The sequence below is a fragment of the Neoarius graeffei genome, chromosome 28 (genome assembly GCF_027579695.1).
Source record: "Neoarius graeffei isolate fNeoGra1 chromosome 28, fNeoGra1.pri, whole genome shotgun sequence".
Lineage (NCBI taxonomy): Eukaryota > Metazoa > Chordata > Actinopteri > Siluriformes > Ariidae > Neoarius > Neoarius graeffei.
Window position 1 is genome coordinate 19,522,722 of NC_083596.1, and position 22,443 is coordinate 19,545,164.

Genomic DNA, 22,443 nt, shown 5'->3' on the forward strand with positions numbered 1-22,443 from the left:
CATCAAAGTTGCATTTTGTGGCTTCGAAGCTACGTTTTAGCGTGCCGTTTCTAGAACACAACATCAAGAAAATGTGGAAGAAACAGGAATAATGAAAGACCCGGTTTCTAAGCTACCTAAAACTAGCAATAGTAATTATTTTTGTTACATATTTTTCATAGTCGGGACTGGCGATGATGAACATACACTATGGCAGAGTGATTGACATTGACAAAATCGTTGACATCTTTGCCATTCGGCATCCATGACTCCTTTTACTTAGAAACATTTTGGCCGATGAGCAGTAAGACAACAAGAATAGAGAGATCTGCATTGGTTGACTAGGGTAATATGTCGAGCCGCTATCCATACACTGACGGATAAAGCTGATTTGGCCTAATCATTGTCCGACATCTCAACAGCTCGCAACGTGAGATGAAAGAATGATGCAAAGACCGCGTTATTTTCTTAAATGTATTCAATGTAATTTTCATTTACAAACCTGTGGGTATGTACTCAGGCTGCCAGTCAGTGTGTGACCCCCCCCCTTTGAAAAATCCTAGCTACGCCCCTGTAATTTATTAACTTAATTTGCTTTGCACGTGTATGAGTTCTACTCAGTCAACCCATTAGAGAGGGTACGTCTATGTCCTCAATTGTATGTCATTAAGGGCCCGTTTACACGAGGACGTTGTCGGGTAAAAACGACTAAATATTTTATCGGAAGTGCCTTTCGTCTACACGGGGACGGCGTTTCCGAGGCTGAAAAACGGAAAAAATTGAAAACGCCTTCCAAAGTTAAAAACAGCCCCCGTTGCATATCCGTCTAAACTACCCAATACGCGAAACTCTGCTCGGATCTGCTCACGTCGGGTACGCGTTTACGTCATACATATGTCATATACTGTACATGCCAGCCCGGGAAGTAAGAAAGTAAGTAAAAAAGTAAGAGCATGTCTGATTACATCGATCCAACGGACCTTCAAGCTGCTCTGGCAGCTTTAATAAACGTCCAGGAGTCCTTCGAACATCTATACCGAATCTGCACATATACCGTTAATGAACAGAGGCGGGTATAGTATGCTCTTACTTTTTTACTTACTTTCTTACTTACCATAGCCAGAGTAGTCAAAGTTTTCGCGGCGCAGATGTGCAGATCAGACAAGACGGAAGACGTTGCGCATGCGTGCAGACATAGCGGAGGTCTTTCACAGCACCACCTAGCCGCCTGGCATGCACATCCCATTGAATTCCACACATTTATGCATCACCGTATAGACGCAGATTTCCTCCTTGAAAACGGTTGTGTAGACGCGGAAAAAAGTGAGAATGAAAACGGACTTTTGCGTTTTTGTTTCAGACCGTCCCCGTGTAAAGTGGGCCTAAATATATATTTCTTTAACAGGAATATGACTAGGAAAGAACAAGTCATACTTATAATACTTGTACTACAGCCTCGTGCTGCATAAAGGACAAACTAATTCAGCTAGTTGTGGTCAATTTTGTAATTATTAAAAAAAAAAAAAAACAACCACCACCTAATCTGGGCCATTTTGTGGAAGAGACATGCACAAAGGTGAGCAAGATCGAATAATACACTTTCCCTTTCCAGTACAGTGTAACCGATTATGCTGGTAAATGTGGCTTTCAATTATAACAAAATGTCATATTTGAAAAAGAATAGACTTGTATGGCAAACTGGGATACCGCTTGCCCTTTAAAGCTGCAACTTGGATAAAAGTGCAGTGATATTTCACATTGCAAAAAAGGGACGACATTTAAATGGCTTTAAAATGGTTAAGCTTTCAATCACGCACTTAAGAGTAGTGTTTACAGGGCTACATGACACCTGCATAAGCACTTCATTACAAATGACATAAAGCTACATCAATATTTATCAAAGCTTATTTCAATTTGCGCCAGGCCATTTTGATGTCAGATTGACACAACACCCATGTGACACCCAAGAGACAGAGTTTTGCTGAAATAAGGTTGTGTTGTGACGCTTTCTGGATTGATCTACTTGAAAATTTTATCACAAGTGATTTTGTAGTTTAGTGGATTTCTGGTATGTCAGAGTCACATGCACAATGGAGATGTGATGCATCAAAGATCAAAGCCAAACTCAGTCGAATTTAGGGTCACAGAAAATATACATAACTCCGTCAACCCCAAACGCCTGGTGGTTACCTGAATAAAACCCTGATTATGTAGTACATGTGCTTGCCAGTTTCGACTGCAGTATGCTTGATTACACTGTCTGGTGTAGGAGAGCAAACGTCATTTTACTCACTTTCTAATTATTATGACCATAAATTTGTTTGGAAAGTATTTGTACACAAGTCCATGCATTTTTTAAAAAAAATTATTTTCTCAAGATAACAAAAGTTGTTTATTCGAGATCACAACATAATTTCCTCATATGTCGAAATGCATTACTGGGCATTTAGACCAAGGTGTATCGAGACCAGTTTAAGACCTCAAGACCAAGACCTTGAGGGGTTTGAGGCCAAGTCGAGACCTTGATGGGTTTGAGGCCAAGTCGAGACCTTGATGGGTTTGAGGCCAAGTCGAGACCTTGATGGGTTTGAGGCCAAGTCGAGACCTTGATGGGTTTGAGGCCAAGTCGAGACCAAGACTTAGTGGGTTGAGGCCAAGAGAAGACCAAGACTTTGATGGGTTTGAGGCCAAGAGAAGACCAAGACCAAGGCAGGGCAATACCGAGTCAAGACCAGGACCAGATCAGTGCATATGAAGGAGGGTGGGGAGGGGTGACAGCCATTAACAGGAACAAAAATTTCAGATCAGCAATGAGTCATGTTATTGGTTGGAGGTGAAGCAGGAAGTTTTACCTCCACTCACAGTAATGATGTTAACAAATAAATCAGACAATGCACAGGCAATTTAGTGATATCTCCACAGTTGTGGTCTTGACCAGTCTTAAAATAAAATCCCGAATCAATTGCAGTCAACTCCGGGACAAGACCAAGACCTTCAAAAAGCGGTCTCAAGACCAAGATCGATCTCAAGTACTACAACACTAGTGAATATGACAGTGATTCTGAACAAGTGCGCAGTTTCACTGCCAGTGAATTTGAGGAATCGGGATGTCTCCAAGGATACTTAGTGAGTTAGGTAAATGAATACATGTACAACCCTGATTCCAAAAAAGTTGGGACAAAGTACAAATTGTAAATAAAAACGGAATGCAATGATGTGGAAGTTTCAAAATTCCATATTTTATTTAGAATAGAACATAGATGACATATCAAATGTTTAAACTAAGAAAATGTATCATTTAAAGAGAAAAATTAGGTGATTTTAAATTTCATGACAACACCACATCTCAAAAAAGTTGGGACAAGGCCATGTTTACCACTGTGAGACATCCCCTCTTCTCTTTACAACAGTCTGTAAACGTCTGGGGACTGAGGAGACAAGTTGCTCAAGTTTAGGGATAGGAATGTTAACCCATTCTTGTCTAATGTAGGATTCTAGTTGCTCAACTGTCTTAGGTCTTTTTTGTCGTATCTTCCGTTTTATGATGCACCAAATGTTTTCTATGGGTGAAAGATCTGGACTGCAGGCTGGCCAGTTCAGTACCCGGACCCTTCTTCTACGCAGCCATGATGCTGTAATTGATGCAGTATGTGGTTTGGCATTGTCATGTTGGAAAATGCAAGGTCTTCCCTGAAAGAGACGTCATCTGGATGGGAGCATATGTTGCTCTAGAACCTGGATATACCTTTCAGCATTGATGGTGTCTTTCCAGACGTGTAAGCTGCCCATGCCACACGCACTAATGCAACCCCATACCATCAGAGATGCAGGCTTCTGAACTGAGCACTGATAACAACTTGGGTCGTCCTTCTCCTCTTTAGTCCGAATGACACGGCGTCCCTGATTTCCATAAAGAACTTCAAATTTTGATTCGTCTGACCACAGAACAGTTTTCCACTTTGCCACAGTCCATTTTAAATGAGCCTTGGCCCAGAGAAGACGTCTGTGCTTCTGGATCGTGTTTAGATACGGCTTCTTCTTTGAACTATAGAGTTTCAGCTGGCAACGGCGGATGGCACGGTGAATTGTGTTCACAGATAATGTTCTCTGGAAATATTCCTGAGCCCATTTTGTGATTTCCAATACAGAAGCATGCCTGTATGTGATGCAGTGCTGTCTAAGGGCCCGAAGATCATGGGCACCCAGTATGGTTTTCCGGCCTTGACCCTTACGCACAGAGATTCTTCCAGATTCTCTGAATCTTTTGATGATATTATGCACTGTAGATGATGATATGTTCAAACTCTTTGCAATTTTACACTGTCGAACTCCTTTCTGATATTGCTCCACTATTTGTCGGCGCAGAATTAGGGGGATTGGTGATCCTCTTCCCAGCTTTACTTCTGAGAGACGCTGCCACTCCAAGATGCTCTTTTTATACCCAGTCATGTTAATGACCTATTGCCAATTGACCTAATGCGTTGCAATTTGGTCCTCCAGCTGTTCCTTTTTTGTACCTTTAACTTTTCCAGCCTCTTATTGCCCCTGTCCCAACTTTTTTGAGATGTGTTGCTGTCATGAAATTTCAAATCGGCTAATATTTGGCATGAAATTTCAAAATGTCTCACTTTTGACATATGATATGTTGTCTATGTTCTATTGTGAATACAATATCAGTTTTTGAGACTTGTAAATTATTGCATTCCGTTTTTATTTACAATTTGTACTTTGTCCCAACTTTTTGGTAATTGGGGTTGTACATTATTGATACCAAAGGAGAAATTTGGGAAAAACATAGTTGAACACCACAATCACCCAAGCTCAGGACTGAACCCACATCACCAGCAGTGTTGCCAGATTGGGATTTTTCCCGCCCAGTTGAGCGGTTTCAAGTGCATTTTGGTGGGTTTTGAACATATTTTGGGCTGGAAAACGTCAGCAGTATCTGATACTGCTGACGTTTTCCAGCCCAAAATATGTTCAAAACCCACCAAAATGCACTTGAAACCGCTCAACTGGGTGGGAAAAATCCCAATCTGGCAACACTGATCACCAGGGCTGTAAGACAGTAACTCTACGACTGTCCCAGCTACTTTCTGTTAAAGTGCTCCCTGGTGTACAGTATTTCTGCCTAATAATGTCTTTCAATGCATGATAGAAATAAGACGATGTATGAGAATTAATTTTTAACAACTTTCGTTATCAGGAGACCATGAGAAAAATAAAAGTTGTGATCTCAAGAAAACAACTTTCAATATCATGAGATCATCAGAAAAACATGCTGTTCTCTTGAGAAAATAACTTATCTTAACAAAACAACTTTTGTTATCTTGAGATCACAAATAACTAAACAACCATCTACGTAACTAAATAAACATATGGCCTTTCTTGACTTCCATGGATTTAAGCTTTTTTCAATCAGCATTTTTTTTCTCCTTAAGAAAAAACAAAACAAACAAACACCAAAACCCTTTGCCTATTTTCCATACAAGGTTTTCTGTGGCATCCTTAATAAATATAACAAGAAGACAGTCTCATCTATATCCCCCACCCTATATAATACCAACTATATACCAAGTTTCAAGATATTATGCGTCACATTTTTCAAGTTCTGCTGCAGGAAACCAATCCTACCTCTTTACACTGACCTCAGCAGCCCATGGCATAAACCCACCAGACCTTTGGTCCAGGTGAGCTAAAAATTCTCATATTTCTTAGTATCAAAAAGCACATATACATTACTTAATCAACACATCTACCAACTTTCAAGACCATACCACTCATAGTTTTCAAGTTCTGCTCCAGAAACAAAAACCTACCCCTAAGACTAACCTAAGGTACATCTACATCACCTTGTTAACATGTATACCAAGTTTCAAATCCGTATCATGAATAATTTTGGATATATGCTCTGGAAACGAACATTGCTCTGAGAAACTAAGTCAAAATCTATTTTTTTATGTAAAAATTTGAAAAATACTTTTTTTCCAAAAATCCAAAATGGCAAACGGCACCAGGCCACATACAAAGTTTCAGGAAGATATCTTCAGTAGTTTTAAAGATATGGCCCGGAAATGAAAACATGACTGGACGGACGCCGTTTCTATATCCCCCACCAAATTTTGTTTGGGCGGGGGGATAATTAACTGATGTTGAATACTTATCTGTCTCAAGTTCACCAAGTCAAACATTCAACACCATCACTTTTGTATCTTTCAAGCCAGAAACTCAAGTTCAGATGAGACCATCTGGAAAAAAAATTACTCATTTGACATGAATGGGTGGAGCTTCCAAGACTGTCAGTCAATATCAGAGATTTCAAAAGAGCTGTCAAGTGTCAATCACTCCAGATCCACATAGACAAAATGTGTTGGAAAGGTTGGAAAGATAGTCAATGCCAAGAACAATCAAATAAAAATGTGTGTCTCGGGAAGCAGAAAGGAAAATAGAGGCAGAACGACTGAGCTGAGTAATGACGCAATGACAAAATATGGCAGAGAGGACAGACACAAATGGAGGGATGGAGTGATTGAAAGAGAAACACGCCAAGACTTCAATTACTAGAGAGGAGAGGAGGCACAGAGTACTCACCCTTTCTGCATTAGCTCAAACACTGCAGAGAAAGAGAGAGAGAGAGAGAGAGAGAGAGAGAGAGAGAATCAGCTAAACAAATTGTTAAACCCCATATATTGTACATTTTCCTTATTTCTCTTGGTCTTGGTAGTTCACTGGTTTGTTCTGTGTCTGTATATACAAGAGTGAGATATGTGGATTTGTTGATATTCATGAAACTTTTATGGTTATGTCCTAGTAACTTAAGACATTGGAGTTTAAGGGCGTATTCACACCTACGTTGTTTGGTCCGGACCAAACGACCAAACGAACCAAATTTCCCTTGGTCCGGACCTTTTGGGTTGGTCTGAATACAAACCACCGAACTCTGGTCCGGACCAAACAAGCGGACCGAGACCGAGCTGCAAGGTCGGACTCGGTCCGGACCAAAGGAACCCTGGTGCGGACCGGCAAACGTGGGCCGAGGAAGAAACGCGCACCCTTGTGGATATATGGGCAGATGTCCACATGTCTGAGCTTTTGGAGAGAACACACAAAAATGCCGACGTGTTTGCTGTATTCAGTGAGAAAATGAAGGAGAAGGGGTTCACGCGCTCCCCAGAACAATGTCGGCTAAAAGTGAAGAAACTCAGTCAGACCTACATTAAAATCAGGGACATTCTTTCAAAAAGTGGCGGTACTAGCGACGCAAAAAAGAAATTCATCTATTACGATGACCTGGATACTATTCTGGGGTCAAAATATAATTGAGGCGTGGCTTTGTTGACAGATTTTGGTCCACTTACTAAAATGTACAGTGTGAAAGCGAACCGCACCAAAATGAAAAAATAAAAAAAACATTTGGTTCGGACCAAAGCAAGTGAACTATCGAACTATCCTGGTCTGAATACACCCTAAATCTCTAGATCTTCCAGAGTCACGCTTAGAACCGAAAGCAAGACCCTTAACCCTCTACTGCTCAGCTTGTATTGTGTTTTACTTATTAGTTGCTTTGATTAAAAGTTACTTCCAATCAAATAAATACAGAAAGTAGTCAAAAGTAAGGAGCATCAACTGTAGAAAACATGGACAGCGCATCATCTCTAACAAGAGTGCTCTGAGAGCACAATATCCCCCGCTGGCAATTATAATCTATGCTACAAGTGCTTAATACACCCTCATGAAATTGTCAAAGTACAAGTCTGGTAATCAAGGGCTGTAACTCTGGTAAAATGCAACTGAACTGAACGAAATTGCAATATGCGTATTAATGACATACAACAAAGAATCCTGTCAAGTTTCGTGAAATTCCTCCAAAAATTGTGAGAGGAGCTGATTTCAGAAGGTGAGTACTCTTTCAGGGACGGACGGACGGAAATCGCTATGACAATCTCCCTTCAGGACTTTCAGCCAGCGGTGGATAATAATATTGATAATCAAGGGCTGTAACTCTGGTAAAATGTGACCGAATTTAACAAAATTACAACATGCGTACTATCGATGTACAACAACACCTTTTACCAAGTTTGGTAAAATTCCTCCAAAGATTGTGAGAGGAGTTGATTTCAGAAGGCGAGCACCCTTTCTTGGGATGGAAGGACAGACGGACGGACATCGCCGCCGTTCAGGCCTTTTGGCCAGTGAGGGATAAAAAGTGAAGCCACCATGGGTCTAGCACCCCTACTGGCTCGTTGCAGTATAATGTGTAGCCCTGCCCATCACCATGTGTTTCAATGACAAAATAGCCTATTTTCTATGTCACTTTTCTCACCTGAACCGTCTTTCCATCTACAGTGTCTAATTCGAACAGTTTTCCCCTATGCTGATATCTGGACTTTTTTTTTTTTTCCTCAGTGGGCGGCACGGTGGTGTAGTGGTTAGCGCTGTCGCCTCACAGCAAGAAGGTCTGGGTTCGAGCCCCGTGGCCGGCGAGGGCCTTTCTGTGCGGAGTTTGCATGTTCTCCCCGTGTCTGCGTGGGTTTCCTCCGGGTGCTCCGGTTTCCCCCACAGTCCAAAGACATGCAGGTTAGGTTAACTGGTGACTCTAAATTGACCGTAGGTGTGAATGTGAGTGTGAATGGTTGTCTGTGTCTATGTGTCAGCCCTGTGATGACCTGCCGACTTGTCCAGGGTGTACCCCGCCTTTCGCCCGTAGTCAGCTGGGATAGGCTCCAGCTTGCCCGCGACCCTGTAGAACAGGATAAAGCGGCTACAGATAATGAGATGAGAAATTTCCTCAGAAATTAGTTTTTGAAGGCGTGGGAGTGAAGTGATTGACAGGCTTGGCTGGAAGAGACGGGCTGTAGCACCTGCATCGCGCCCTGTCTGTTCATTACATATGCCTACTTATTTGAACTATTCTGGACACATGTACAAATCCAAACTGTTAGCCAATTCTATTAAAATGTTTGAAATATCAAGAGGTTTAATAGGAAAAGGCTAGCTACCTAGCCGTATATTATTTCAGTATTAACAACATCCAGCCAGCCACTGAAATTTGTTCGTCAGTGAACACGTACACTACCAATAACATTAGGAGGGATTTTATAAGTAGGTTAGTTTACAGTGCGCTTGATATCGTCATGTGTAATGGGTTATTACCTCACCAGCAATGAATGGTTAACATCAAATCATATCAATGCCAGTGAATCTCTCGTTCATGTAATAAATGTAGTTCTGGAGACCCAAATTAATGAAATATCTCCAGCTGAAACTATTTAAGTTCCCTGGATAGATGTAATAAAAAGAATTTAACAACATGCCCATGTTTATCTGATCATTTCTACCACTGTATCTTGGGAAAAGGGGGCGGGCCTACCAAAGGAGTAGAGGCCTCTGATTTCGGCTCTCGTCTCTACCGCACAGACTGGCTCCAAATTTGACAACATGGCTTCATTTCTATAGAATTTAGCCATGCTGTCCATGCTTTCTAACAATAAATGGTAAAGAATTTAAAAAAACAAAACAAAAAACCCCCACTGCTGTTGTACAACCCCAATTCCCAAAAAGTTGGGACACTGTGTAAAACAAACAAACAGAATGCAGTGATTTGCAAATTCTTTTTGGCATATGATGAATTTAATATAATACACTACCGTTCAAAAGTTTGGGGTCACCCAGACAATTTTGTGTTTTCCATGAAAAGTCACACTTTTATTTACCACCATAAGTTGTAAAATGAATAGAAAATATAGTCGAGACATTTTTCTGGCCATTTTGAGCATTTAATCGACCCCACAAATGTGATGCTCCAGAAACTCAATCTGCTCAAAGGAAGGTCAGTTTTATAGCTTCTCTAAAGAGCTCAACTGTTTTCAGCTGTGCTAACATGATTGTACAAGGGTTTTCTAATCATCCATTAGCCTTCTGAGGCAATGAGCAAACACATTGTACCATTAGAACACTGGAGTGAGAGTTGCTGGAAATGGGCCTCTATACACCTATGGAGATATTGCACCAAAAACCACACATTTGCAGCTAGAATAGTCATTTACCACATTAGCAATGTATAGAGTGGATTTCCGATTAGTTTAAAGTGATCTTCATTGAAAAGAACAGTGCTTTTCTTTCAAAAATAAGGACATTTCAAAGTGACCCCAAACTTTTGAACGGTAGTGTACAAGGACACAATATTTAATGTTCAAACTGAAAAACTTGATTTTTTTTTTTGTAAATATACACTCATTTTGAATTTGATCCATGCAACACGTTCCAAAAAAGGTGGGACAGGGACAACAAAAGACTGGGAAAGTTGCGGAATAATTAGGCCAAGTTTACATTAGACCGTATCTGTCTCATTTTCTTCGCGGATGCACTGTCCATTTACATTAAAACGCCTGGAAACGCCGGGAAACGGGAATCCACCAGGGCCCACGTATTCAATCCAGATCGTGTCTGGTCCGGTGCTGTGTAAACATTGAGATACGCGGATACGCTGTGCTGAGCTCTAGCTGGCGTCGTCACTGGACAACGTCACTGTGACATCCACCTTCCTGATTCGCTGGCGTTGTTCATGTGACGCGACTGCTGAAAAACGGCGCGGACTTCCGCCTTGTATCACCTTTCATTAAAGAGTATAAAAGTATGAAAATACTGCAAATACTGATGCAAATACTGCCCATTGTGTAGTTATAATGGTCTTTAGGCTTGCCATCCTTCCACTTGCAAGTGATAAGTGACTTGCGCACAGCGGCTCAGTCCCGAATCACTGCTCGTGCACTTCACTCGCGCGCTCTGTGAGCTGCGCAGGGCCGGAGTGCACACCCTCCAGAGGGCACTCGCTGTTCAGGGCGGAGTGATTTGGAGCGGAGCCGCTGAGGAGGATGCGATGAGCCGCACTGACACATTTCTCAACTTGCGTGCCGAATTAGTCATGTGATTAGCGTATCCGTGTATTGGCGTTGCTGTGTGCACGCAAATCGTGTATTGGCGTTGCTGTGTGCACGCTAATCGTTTTTAAAAACGTTAATCTGATGATCCGCTGATACGGTCTAATGTAAACCCCACCTTAAAACACCCGTTTTGGACATTCTACAGGTAAACAGGTTAACTGGTAATTGGAAAGGCTCAGTCAAGGCTTTGGCCTCAGACAAGCAAGGATGGGACGAGGTCAACCACTCTGTGAAAAGCTACATTGGTAAACAGACCAACAGTTTAAGAAAAACGTTTCTGATTGTACAATTGCAAGGAATTTAGGGATCTCACCTTCGACAATCCATAATATCAAACGGCTCACAGAATCCAGACAAATCTCTGCATGTAAGGGGCAAGGCCGAAAACAGACACTGAATGCCCATGACCTTTGATCCCTCAAGCAGCAGTGAATTAAAAGGCAATATGATTGTATAAAGGATATTACTACATGGGCCTTGGAACAATTCGGAAATTTGTCATCAGTAAACACAGTTTCGTCATGCAAAGTGAAAGCCATATAGCAACAACATCCAGAAATGCCACCAAATACTCTGGGCCTGAGCTCATCCGAGATGGACTGACGCAACGTAGAAAACTGTGCTGTGGTCTGATGAGTCCACATTTCGAACTGCTTTTGGAAATCATGGACATTGTGTCCTCCGGGCTAAAGAAGAAAAGGACTAGTATCCAGATTGTTACCAGCACAAAGTTCAAAAGCCAGCATCTGGTGTGGGGGTGTGAGATAGTAAACCATGACATGGGTAATTTGCACATCTGTGAAGGCACCATTAAGGCTGAAAGGTACAGGTTTTGGAGCAACATATTCTGCCATCCAGACGACGTCTTTTTCAGAGACGTTCCTGCTTACTCCAGCAAGACAACGCCATGCCACATACTGCACGTTACAACAATGTGCTTCAGGCTTCATAGTAAAAGAGTGTAGGTGCTAAACTGGCCTGCCTGCCTCCCATTGAAAATGTGTGGCACATTATGAAGCATAAAATAAGCGTATCTTAAGCAAGAATGGGAAAGACTTTCATATTCTAAACCTCAAAAAATTAGTGTCCTCGGTTCCCAAACACTTATTGAGTGTTGTTTAAAGAAATGGTGATGCAATTGTGGTAAACATGGCCCTGCCCCAACTGTTTTGGAATGTGTTGCAGCCATCAAATTCAGAATGAGTGTATATTTTACAAAAAAAAACCAAACAAACAAATAAAACAATAAAAGTTTATTAGTTTGAACATTAAATATCTTGTCCTCGTACTGCATTCAATTGAATACAAGTTGAAAAGGATTTGCAAACCATTGTATTCTGTTTTTATTTACGTTTTACACAGCACCCCAACTTTTTTGGAATTGAGGTTGTTGGAAAATAACCAACTCTGGGGTGGTGGAATAAATGTCCCAAAATGTTTTATTCCTCTTATACCACAGCAAATTTCCAACGTCATGCTTTTTAATTATTTACAGATGCATTAAATGTTGTGGAATGCGCAGGTTATGTTACATTACAGAAGCGACGGACAGTCGTTCCCTCACCAGGGAACGTTCGCAAGAAACCAGACAGCGCAAAGCCCTCTGTCCTGTGGTGTAAAACTTGCTGACTGTTACAAAGCACTGACATTGGAGACCCCTTCCATTAATGTTAAATAAAGGTCTTCTTACAGAAAGTTTCACCATATAGATGAACATATGGGTTTATTTTGTGAAATATTATTTTAAGCAGTTTATTATGTATATAGATTATATGGAGTCTTAAAGTTGGTACTATAGTCAGGAAAAAAACAAAAAAACAAAACCATGAATCAACACCTTCTGACCAATCAGTATGAATAATTCAACAGCACTGTGATATACACTACATTTCCAAAAGTATTCGCTCACCTGCCTTGACTCACGTATAAACTTAAGTGACATCCCATTCCTAATCCATAGGGTTCAATATGACGTCAGTCCACCCTTTGCAGCTAGAACAGCTTCAACTCTTCTGGGAAGGCTGTCCACAAGGTTTAGGAGTGTGTTTATGGGAATTTTTGACCATTCTTCCAGAAGCGCATTTGTGAGGTCACACACTGATGTTGGACGAGAAGGCCTGGCTCTCAATCTCCGCTCTAATTCATCCCAAAGGTGCTCTATCGGGTTGAGGTCAGGACTCTGTGCAGGCCAGTCAAGTTCATCCACACCAGACTCGGTCATCCATGTCTTTATGGACCTTGCTTTGTGCACTGGTGCACAGTCATGTTGGAATTCCTCTTCCAACATGACTGTGCACCAGTGCACAAAGCAAGGTCCATAAAGACATGGATGACCGAGTCTGGTGTGGATGAACTTGACTGGCCTGCACAGAGTCCTGACCTCAACCCGATAGAGCACCTTTGGGATGAATTAGAGCGGAGATTGAGAGCCAGGCCTTCTCGTCCAACATCAGTGTGTAACCATGTGGGCCAGCTCCAAACTGTAAAAACAGTCTGCATGCCTAGGTGCTTGATTTTATACACCTGTGGCCATGGAAGTGATTGGAACACCTGATTCCGATAATTTGGATGGGTGAGCAAATACTTCTGGCAATATAGTGTAGTTTACATCGCGGCAGCTTTGTCTTTTTTTCCACTGGTGTACAACCCCGATTCCAAAAAAGTTGGGACAAAGTACAAATTGTAAATAAAAATAGAATGCAATAATTTACAAGTCTCAAAAACTGATATTGTATTCACAATAGAACATAGACAACATATCACATGTCAAAAGTGAGACATTTTGAAATTTCATGCCAAATATTGGCTCATTTGAAATTTCATGACAGCAACACATCTCAAAAAAGTTGGGACAGGGGCAATAAGAGGCTGGAAAAGTTAAAGGTACAAAAAAGGAACAGCTGGAGGACCAAATTGCAACTCATTAGGTCAATTGGCAATAGGTCATTAACATGACTGGGTATAAAAAGAGCATCTTGGAGTGGCAGCGGCTCTCAGAAGTAAAGATGGGAAGCGGATCACCAATCCCCCTAATTCTGCGCCGACAAATAGTCATCATCTACAGTGCATATCATCATCAAAAGATTCAGAGAATCTGGAAGAATCTCTGTGTGTAAGGGTCAAAGCTGGAAAACCATACTGGGTGTCTGTGATCTTCGGGCACTTAGACAGCACTGCATCACATACAGGCATGCTTCTGTATTGGAAATCACAAAATGGGCTCAGGAATATTTCCAGAGAACATTATCTGTGAACACAATTCACCGTGCCATCCGCCGTTGCCAGCTAAACTTTATAGTTCAAAGAAGAAGCCGTATCTAAACATGATCCAGAAGCGCAGACATCTTCTCTGGGCCAAGGCTCATTTAAAATGGACTGTGGCAAAGTGGAAAACTGTTCTGTGGTTAGACGGATCAAAACGTGAAGTTCTTTATGGAAATCAGGGACGCCGTGTCATTCGGACTAAAGAGGAGAAGGATGACCCAAGTTGTTATAAGCGCTCAGTTCAGAAGCATGCATCTCTGATGGTATGGGGTTGCATTAGCGCGTGTGGCATGGGCAGCTTACACATCTGGAAAGACACCATCAGTGCTGAAAGGTATATCCAGGTTCTAGAGCAACATATGCTCCCATCCAGACGACGTCTCTTTCAGGGAAGACCTTGCATTTTCCAACATGACAATGCCAAACCACATACTGCATCAATTACAGCATCATGGCTGCGTAGAAGAAGGGTCCGGGTACTGAACTGGCCAGCCTGCAGTCCAGATCTTTCACCCATAGAAAACATTTGGCACATCATAAAACGGAAGATACGACAAAAAAGACCTAAGACAGTTGAGCAACTAGAATCCTACATTAGACAAGAATGGGTTAACATTCCTATCCCTAAACTTGAGCAACTTGTCTCCTCAGTCCCCAGACGTTTACAGACTGTTGTAAAGAGAAAAGGGGCTGTCTCACAGTGGTAAACATGGCCTTGTCCCAACTTTTTTGAGATGTGTTGTTGTCATGAAATTTAAAAATCACCTAATTTTTCTCTTTAAATGATACATTTTCTCAGTTTAAACATTTGATATGTCATCTATGTTCTATTCTGAATAAAATATGGAATTTTGAAACTTCCACATCATTGCATTCCGTTTTTATTTACAATTTGTACTTTGTCCCAACTTTTTTGGAATCGGGGTTGTAAATGCATCATGAATATGCACTCCATAACAAGGCAACTGCAACTCAGCAGCAGCTAATCATATCATTTTCCGTGAGTCACATTGTCAGACTACGGAGTTCTCCATTCCATCTCGTGTGCTGCGTTTTGTGAAATTATTAGATTACAGATATCTCCCTACAATACGAGTTATGCATGGCTCATGGCACTGCTGTAACTCAAACCCAAATACCATCAGTCAGAAACAATAAAATACAGGAACCAACGTGAAAAAGTGACTTTTAAGCCCCATTTCAGGCCTCATATATCCTGAAACAGTGACAAATTCAAGGCAAGAGCATTCATTGCTTTGTGAGTTGTGTGAAAGCTAAGTCATGTGAATGATGACAGTTTTATAGCTGAAGATCATTATTCGTACCCATGTGCAGATTGTCCTCGGCTGGGTCATCCAGCACCTGAAAAAGAAAATGGCATGTGGATCAGAAACTCCCAAAAGCCCTGCCGTGCTCCACTGGTGTTCATATCAATGTCAAAGAGACACTCAGTATGACCTAGAACTTGACAAACTAGATTATATGCACAAGGAAGACATGAGTGAACAAAAGAAGATGAATAAAAACAAACCACATTCCCGGCGGAGAAGGTTTATTCCCTCTTCACATTGTACCTACAATTATTATTGAAGCTTCAAACCAACACAGTTATACACATACCTATTACTAACTAGTACAAGAACAGGGGATGCCACTTTCCTCTCTTTTTCAGCTTCATTCTTTAAAGCTAGACTGCCTTTCAGATTTTTCAAGTGTAGGTCATCAAAAAGTTTTCCCGACACCCAATTATTTTTGTTCAGTGGACTGAAAGCTACTGAATTCGAATCGCAGACTCCAATTTTATTTTATTTTTTTTTAAATAGAACAATTAATGAATTTAGGGCCACATGACCCTAAATTCTCCACTATTTTTCCTGCTTCACCATGACCCAATTCAAGATACTACGTCATGCACCACGTGGTGGGCTTTCCCAGTTCGCGCAAGGCATTGTGGGATACAAATTTGAAACGGGAGAGAAAAACGGAGGATGTGAGTGTGCGAATTAAACGTGAAAGACCAGCTACAGTAACGGAAAGTGAGAAGAAAAGACGTTATGTTGCGAAGGAATGGAAACGCAGGACCGAACTAGTAAATAAACATCGGCGCTCAGCGAGCACCTCGGTGTGATCAGCTGTTCGTTTAGCGACAGATACATGTAACTGTCAAAGGTAAACCTGTAGATGGCAGTAATCCGACACTGTGGGTGCCAGCTGCCGTAAAACCCAAAAGAAGAAGTTAAACCTGCGCATGCGCACACGGACGTCCTCTGTCTGCTTGACTGCGCAAAGCGAGCGATTTCATGCACATTATTTGTTTCAATCCCCTAAAATTAAATAACTTCCCAGTCACAGAATGGCCTGATATTTTGTGAGATATTACAGAAATAAACAGATAACGCAACGAGCAAATTTCAGAGGGAACTAAATTTCACCGATTTTATGAAATCGAAAGGCCGTCTCGCTTTAAAGTTAAATTGCATGTGATTGGGTACTCGGACATGACAGAGCCCCTTTCCCTCTTTTACAGTTTTCTATTCCACATTCAAGACTCGATTTATTGCGCTGAAGATTTCCTAGTTCAATAACCAACTGATTCAGACGACACACTGCCATTCGTTCATTTAAAAACAAAGCGGTGCACAGAGATGCACCTTTTGACGAGCACTTCTTTCCCAAAATGACTGTATAAAGCTTTGACTTGCCTCTACCAGTTTGACTATATTCAGGTGATCCAGCTTCTTTAGGATGGCGATCTCTTGATAAACCCTCTCAAGGGGCCCAAGTACTTTCGGCTGTTCTCCCAAAGCTGCTTTAGGGCCTCGAGGAGGAGGACGACCTGCACACAGAGCACCAGCATGGTTAAACATGCGCAGTTTGACATCAATTATTTCTGGCATGCAGTGAGTGAGCTGTTTTCTAATTATTACATATTACTATTTGTACCAAGATGAAAATTTACGTGCAAACTATCTGCACATTATTTAGTTATTTTCAGTTCACACAACAGCCTGGGAATCTGAGTGCTAACACGTAGCAAATACAGCTACTGGGCTGCACAATATAACAGCAAAAATTAGCCAGCTTGATCGTAATCATGGCTAATCTGCCAAGATAAACACATCTACAAAGAACGGTGTTTCCCCATACATACAGTACAAAAAAAAAAAGTCTTAAGGGGTGTTCACGCGGCACATATTTGCATCGATGCTGCACCGATGTATTTTGTTGCGATATATCTTACATCGGTGTAAATTTTGTGGAGCGTTCACACATCACAAACCTGCTTACTAGAGAGAAGCGTGTTAGCACCGGTGCAGCCCCACTTGCGATCACACGGCAGTTTTTGCGACCGTGCTATAATGCGGAAATGAAATATGCGCATGCGTGAAAATGTACTTCCTTTTCCCGGTTGTCATGGCATCACCAAGCGCCGGGAAAACAACATGGATGAAAACACCAGTGTTGCCAGATACTGCTGACGTTTTCCAGCCCAAGATATGTTCAAATCCGTCAAAATGCACTTAAAACCGCCCAATCTGGCAACACTGGAAGACACGCAGTTCTGTTGTTGTTGATATTCGCCATTTTGGAAGCGCAAAATACAAGGATGCAAATTATGCAATGCCCGTATGTAATCAACTCTCCTCACGCATAGCGAGTCTACCCCTGTAGCGTTCAGACGTCCCATTTTATATCGGTGCTGCCCCGCAAACTAGCATTTACTCCAGAGTAAATTTCTTAAACCACCTCCCGAGCAGGGTTAGATTTGCACCGATTTAAGCAGCTTTCAGGGGCTGCACCGGTATAACTTTGTACCGTGTGAACGCTCTACCGGGGCAGCCCCGGTGCTACACCGGAGTAATAGTTGCCGTGTGAACACCCTATTTTTTTCCCCATACAAGCTTTACTATAGATTTCTATTTTATGACTTGTACATTATCGAGCCGGTACAAAAACATTTTAGAGTCCAAACGTTCGTTTTCCAGCACAAAATTAAATGCTAGAGAAAAAAAAAAAAAAAGTTTGTATCCAAGCAGCGTATTACGGTACATAAGAGAGCACTTTTCAGATTAAAAAAGAAAAAACATAATGAAGGCTGCTGGGTTTTGGTGCCAAATGAAGACGCGAGTGTGACAGTCAAAGTGTCCAGAAGAACCGTGGCTGGCTGGTTCTGGAAGACGCTCAGTAAAACCTACAGCTCATTTCCGCATAAAACTGCACTCACTGTACCTCAGACTGCTATTTTTTTTTTTTTTAAAGCAAAGGGTCGTCTCACACCAAATAGTGACTTTGTTTCGTTTACTGTGGCTTACTGCTGTTTATAGTAGTTTTTTTTAACGTTGAAAAATTTCATTTCATTATTTTTAAGCCATTTTTGGTCTACAGCATTTCTTTACATGTGCCTCAGACTTTTGCACAGGACTGGAGGTAATAACCTGAATTAACCGGAACAACAACTGAATGGATATTTCCATGTGTAAAAGGCCGTCTGCCAGTTTACTCCAAAGACTTCATTATAAAACAAGAGTGCTCTGAGAGCACAATATCCCCCGCTGGCAAATATTTCTATGCTATAAAGTGCTTAATACACCCTCATGATTTTGTCAAAGTACAAGTTTGGTAATCAAGGGCTGTAACTCTGGTAAAATGCGACTGAAGTGAACGAAATTGTAATATGCGTATTACCGACATGTACCAAAGAATCCTGTCAAGTTTTGTGAAATTCCTCCAAAAATCGTGAGAAGAGTTGATTTCTGAAGGTGAGTACTTTTCCCGGGACAGACGGACGGACAGATGGATGGACATCGCCACGACAATCCTCCTTTGGGCCTTTCGGCCAGCGGGGGATACAAAATTGAAAAAAAAAAATCATTCAGTACTAAAATTAAATTGAAAGTCTTAAGCTAAATTACAAAATAAAATAAAATAAAGGGCGGCACGGTGGTGTAGTGGTTAGCGCTGTCGCCTCACAGCAAGAAGGTCCGGGTTCGAGCCCCGTGGCCGGCGAGGGCCTTTCTGTGCGGAGTTTGCATGTTCTCCCCGTGTCCGCGTGGGTTTCCTCCGGGTGCTCCGGTTTCCCCCACAGTCCAAAGACATGCAGGTTAGGTTAACTGGTGACTCTAAATTGACCGTAGGTGTGAATGTGAGTGTGAATGGTTGTCTGTGTCTATGTGTCAGCCCTGTGATGACCTGGCGACTTGTCCAGGGTGTACCCCACCTTTCACCCGTAGTCGGCTGGGATAGGCTCCAGCTTGCCTGCGACCCTGTAGAACAGGATAAAGCGGCTAGAGATAATGACATGAAATGAGAAATAAAATAAAATTCATGCAATATATATATATATATTTTTTTTTGCTTGGCTGACTCTGGGGGGAAAATCTTTGGGGTAAACTTGTAGACAGTCTGTATTAATATTTGAATCCATTTAAATACATTGTTTAATAATAACTATTTAAATATATTGTTGAATTAAATTTGCTAATGGCAATTTTTAATTAACTGAGACACCCCTGCTGTATGTATATAATATTGATTGTAATGTGATACTGTGGGAAAATTAACAACATACTCTTAAAGGTTCTGACTGCAAAGTTGAATTCTGGGCAAAATGTTCTGCTTCTATTGCTTATGGAGTTTCGAGATGTTTCGCTGCTGCACACACTGTGTATCCTATGCGTCACTGTTTTGCTGAGATAAAACGTGCCCCGCGTTTTACGATTCCAAAGATTGCCGAAGCAAGTGAACAATATCATGTGACCACCGTGGGGAGTATTTGACCTACTTTTAACCAAAACAAGTCGGTGTGAGCAAACATGGCAGACTCTGCTCTCCCACCAGCTAAAAGCCAGCGGAGAAGAAAAGGAAAACCTGCCTCGTGAGTGTAACTGCAAGATAGAGCAAGGTTAGATGGCATGCCATTTTTCTGGACAGATAGCTAAATCATTTTAGCTAGCGCTTAGCTATCTTATCCTTAGAATGCATGAGCTCGACTCCACGGTACCGAGTATAGAGTTATACACCGAACGTTTTGATCTTACAGACAAAGAAACGATAACACAAAAGCAATAACAAAGAAAAGCTATCTTCGTCTTTTGTTTCACGGATCTATTCGCGAAGGTCAACCACAAATTACAATCCCTGAGACTCAAAACTCTCCGAGGTCGATGCAGAGTTACGATGTTTTCCGTGCGTCGCCATCTTGGTGTGACGCAGTTCCATAATTATGCTAATTAGTTCAAGCTCCTTGTGTTCAGATATTTCGCTTGGGCCATACTGTTCACCTCGAGAGGGAGGAAAACAGTCCCAGAATGGAGACTGCACTTCCTCAGGACATTAAAATGATCACATCTTGTCCGCATGATATTGTTCTTGCGAGACAGGAAAATGCCATGCACAATAAAACATTTTAAAGTTTCAGATGAATTTGCAGTCAGCACCTTTAAGTACTATATACCAGGGCTTTGAACCGGTTCAAGGAACGAAAACCAGGAACTTTTTCTATTTCACATGGAACAGAAACGAAACCAGAAACTTTATTATTTTTTATGTTCCGGAACAGAAACGCTTATTAAAAATAATGGTAACCGGTTAATACCGGTTTTTATTTCGTTCCTCAAAGTTTTCGTAGCCTACAAATAAAAAAGCCATTCTTCTCCTGCGCAAGTTTCTATGACCCGCTGGGGTTCACTTCCTGTGTGACGTTCGCTGACTGAATGGAGAGAGCGGGAAGGTGGACTACTATCACTTCTCCATTACTGAGTGTCTGAGCAAAGAAGAGCCTGAACGATGCAACCTCCCTATTGGCGGTTTGTAAAAATGTATCAATTGTTGCCCTTCCCACGGGAATCATCGCGGGCTCGAGAGACGAGACCTGACGAGTTAGTTCGTTGGTAGCAGAACAAAATGTCTGGACACAAATCGGGTTTTCAGAAAAGGAAAGAAAATAAACGGAGGGTTGAAAATACAAAAAAGGAGGCAGAAAATGCAAAACGAGTTTTAAGGTAGGACAAATGGTTACTTTTTAAGGCAGCCCGCCGTGGCTGCCTGCAGGCTTATTTATTATAGCCCATTTAGTTAAAATAGTTGATATAAAATGTTTATAGTTATAGTTATGTGATGGTTGTCCTGATTTAGACTGGTGGGGTTTTTTGGGGGGGGGGTTTGCGCGATGTTGCACCCGGGTCCAGATTAGGGCAGAACCGGCCCTGGCTACATTTCAGGTGTAGTTTGTTTTATGTATGTCTGTACTTGCATAGATGTGTACTTGGTCTTCCAATATGGCGCCTAACAAAATCTCGCGGCGCGGTGACGTCATGCGGTAGCCCTCTATAGGGCCTGACTAGCCTTTGGTAACACACTAAACGAATTCTCTTTCATTTTTGGCACTTTTTCTGTTTGTGTAGATGGGAAGACATACTGAGAATCCAAATCGCCAACATTTGAAATAATAATTGTTTTGAATTATTTCTTGTCTTATTTAATGAAGGTTGTAATAGAATTAGCCTACATTTGGCTTAAGCTGGATGAGACAGAGACATAATTTTATAGCCATTTGTTAAACCGCTGACAGGGAACGTAATTAACCGTTCCGGGAACGAAATTTTTTTGTTCTAACCGGTTCGGGAACGTCTATTTAATGGTGGAACCCAAAACCGGAAACGTTAAAATTCCGTTTCTGTTCGGAACGAACCAATAGGAAAAAAAATCTGGTTCAAAGCCCTGCTATATACACACAAGAATGAGTTCAGACCAAAGACAGAGGTTAATCAGGAAAACATACGTGGAAATCCACACTGTTTCATCAGCTTTTTCTTTGATACCACTTTCATTGCCTGGAAAAAAAGAGAGAGAGAGAGAGAGAGAGAGAGACTGATGAACAAACATGTAGGAAACAACAGTATAGTACATGTCACTGGTTTTCAAATGGTCTCCAAGAAGGAGGGATCCCAGGGATCTCCTATTTTTCTTCCTTTTCTTACATCTGCCATGGAATAAACCCACCAATCACTTATTTATGGAGCTGGTTGTGTGCGACTTTCGAGTGGAGACATAATCAGGCCGACTTCTTTGAATCTCTGTATTAATCAAACAAATGAGTCTTTGTATGCTGTAGTCAGGCCAAATCCCCCTCATCCAAATCTAGCCTTAATGGAGCACTCCAAGATCACAGCGGCTTCCAAGTGATTGGAAGTGATTATGGAAATCCATGAACAAATATTAGAATTCACCAGTGATTAACGCTTGAAGGGTGGTTTAC

General features: G+C 41.5%; 1 protein-coding gene across 5 annotated transcripts in view; it reads right to left on the reverse strand.

Annotated features, from left to right (window-relative positions):
* camkk1a (calcium/calmodulin-dependent protein kinase kinase 1, alpha a) overlaps positions 1-22,443 on the reverse strand; it is a 314,395-nt gene that overhangs the window by 91,859 nt on the left and 200,093 nt on the right. For all 5 annotated transcript variants that reach the window (XM_060912105.1, XM_060912109.1, XM_060912106.1 and 2 more), the window contains 4 exons: positions 21,967-22,018; positions 16,889-17,022; positions 15,512-15,548; positions 6,571-6,592 (listed from right to left, as the gene is read on the reverse strand). In XM_060912105.1, coding sequence (XP_060768088.1) covers positions 6,571-6,592; positions 15,512-15,548; positions 16,889-17,022; positions 21,967-22,018 — 245 coding nt within the window. The remainder of the gene's footprint in view (positions 1-6,570; positions 6,593-15,511; positions 15,549-16,888; positions 17,023-21,966; positions 22,019-22,443) is intronic.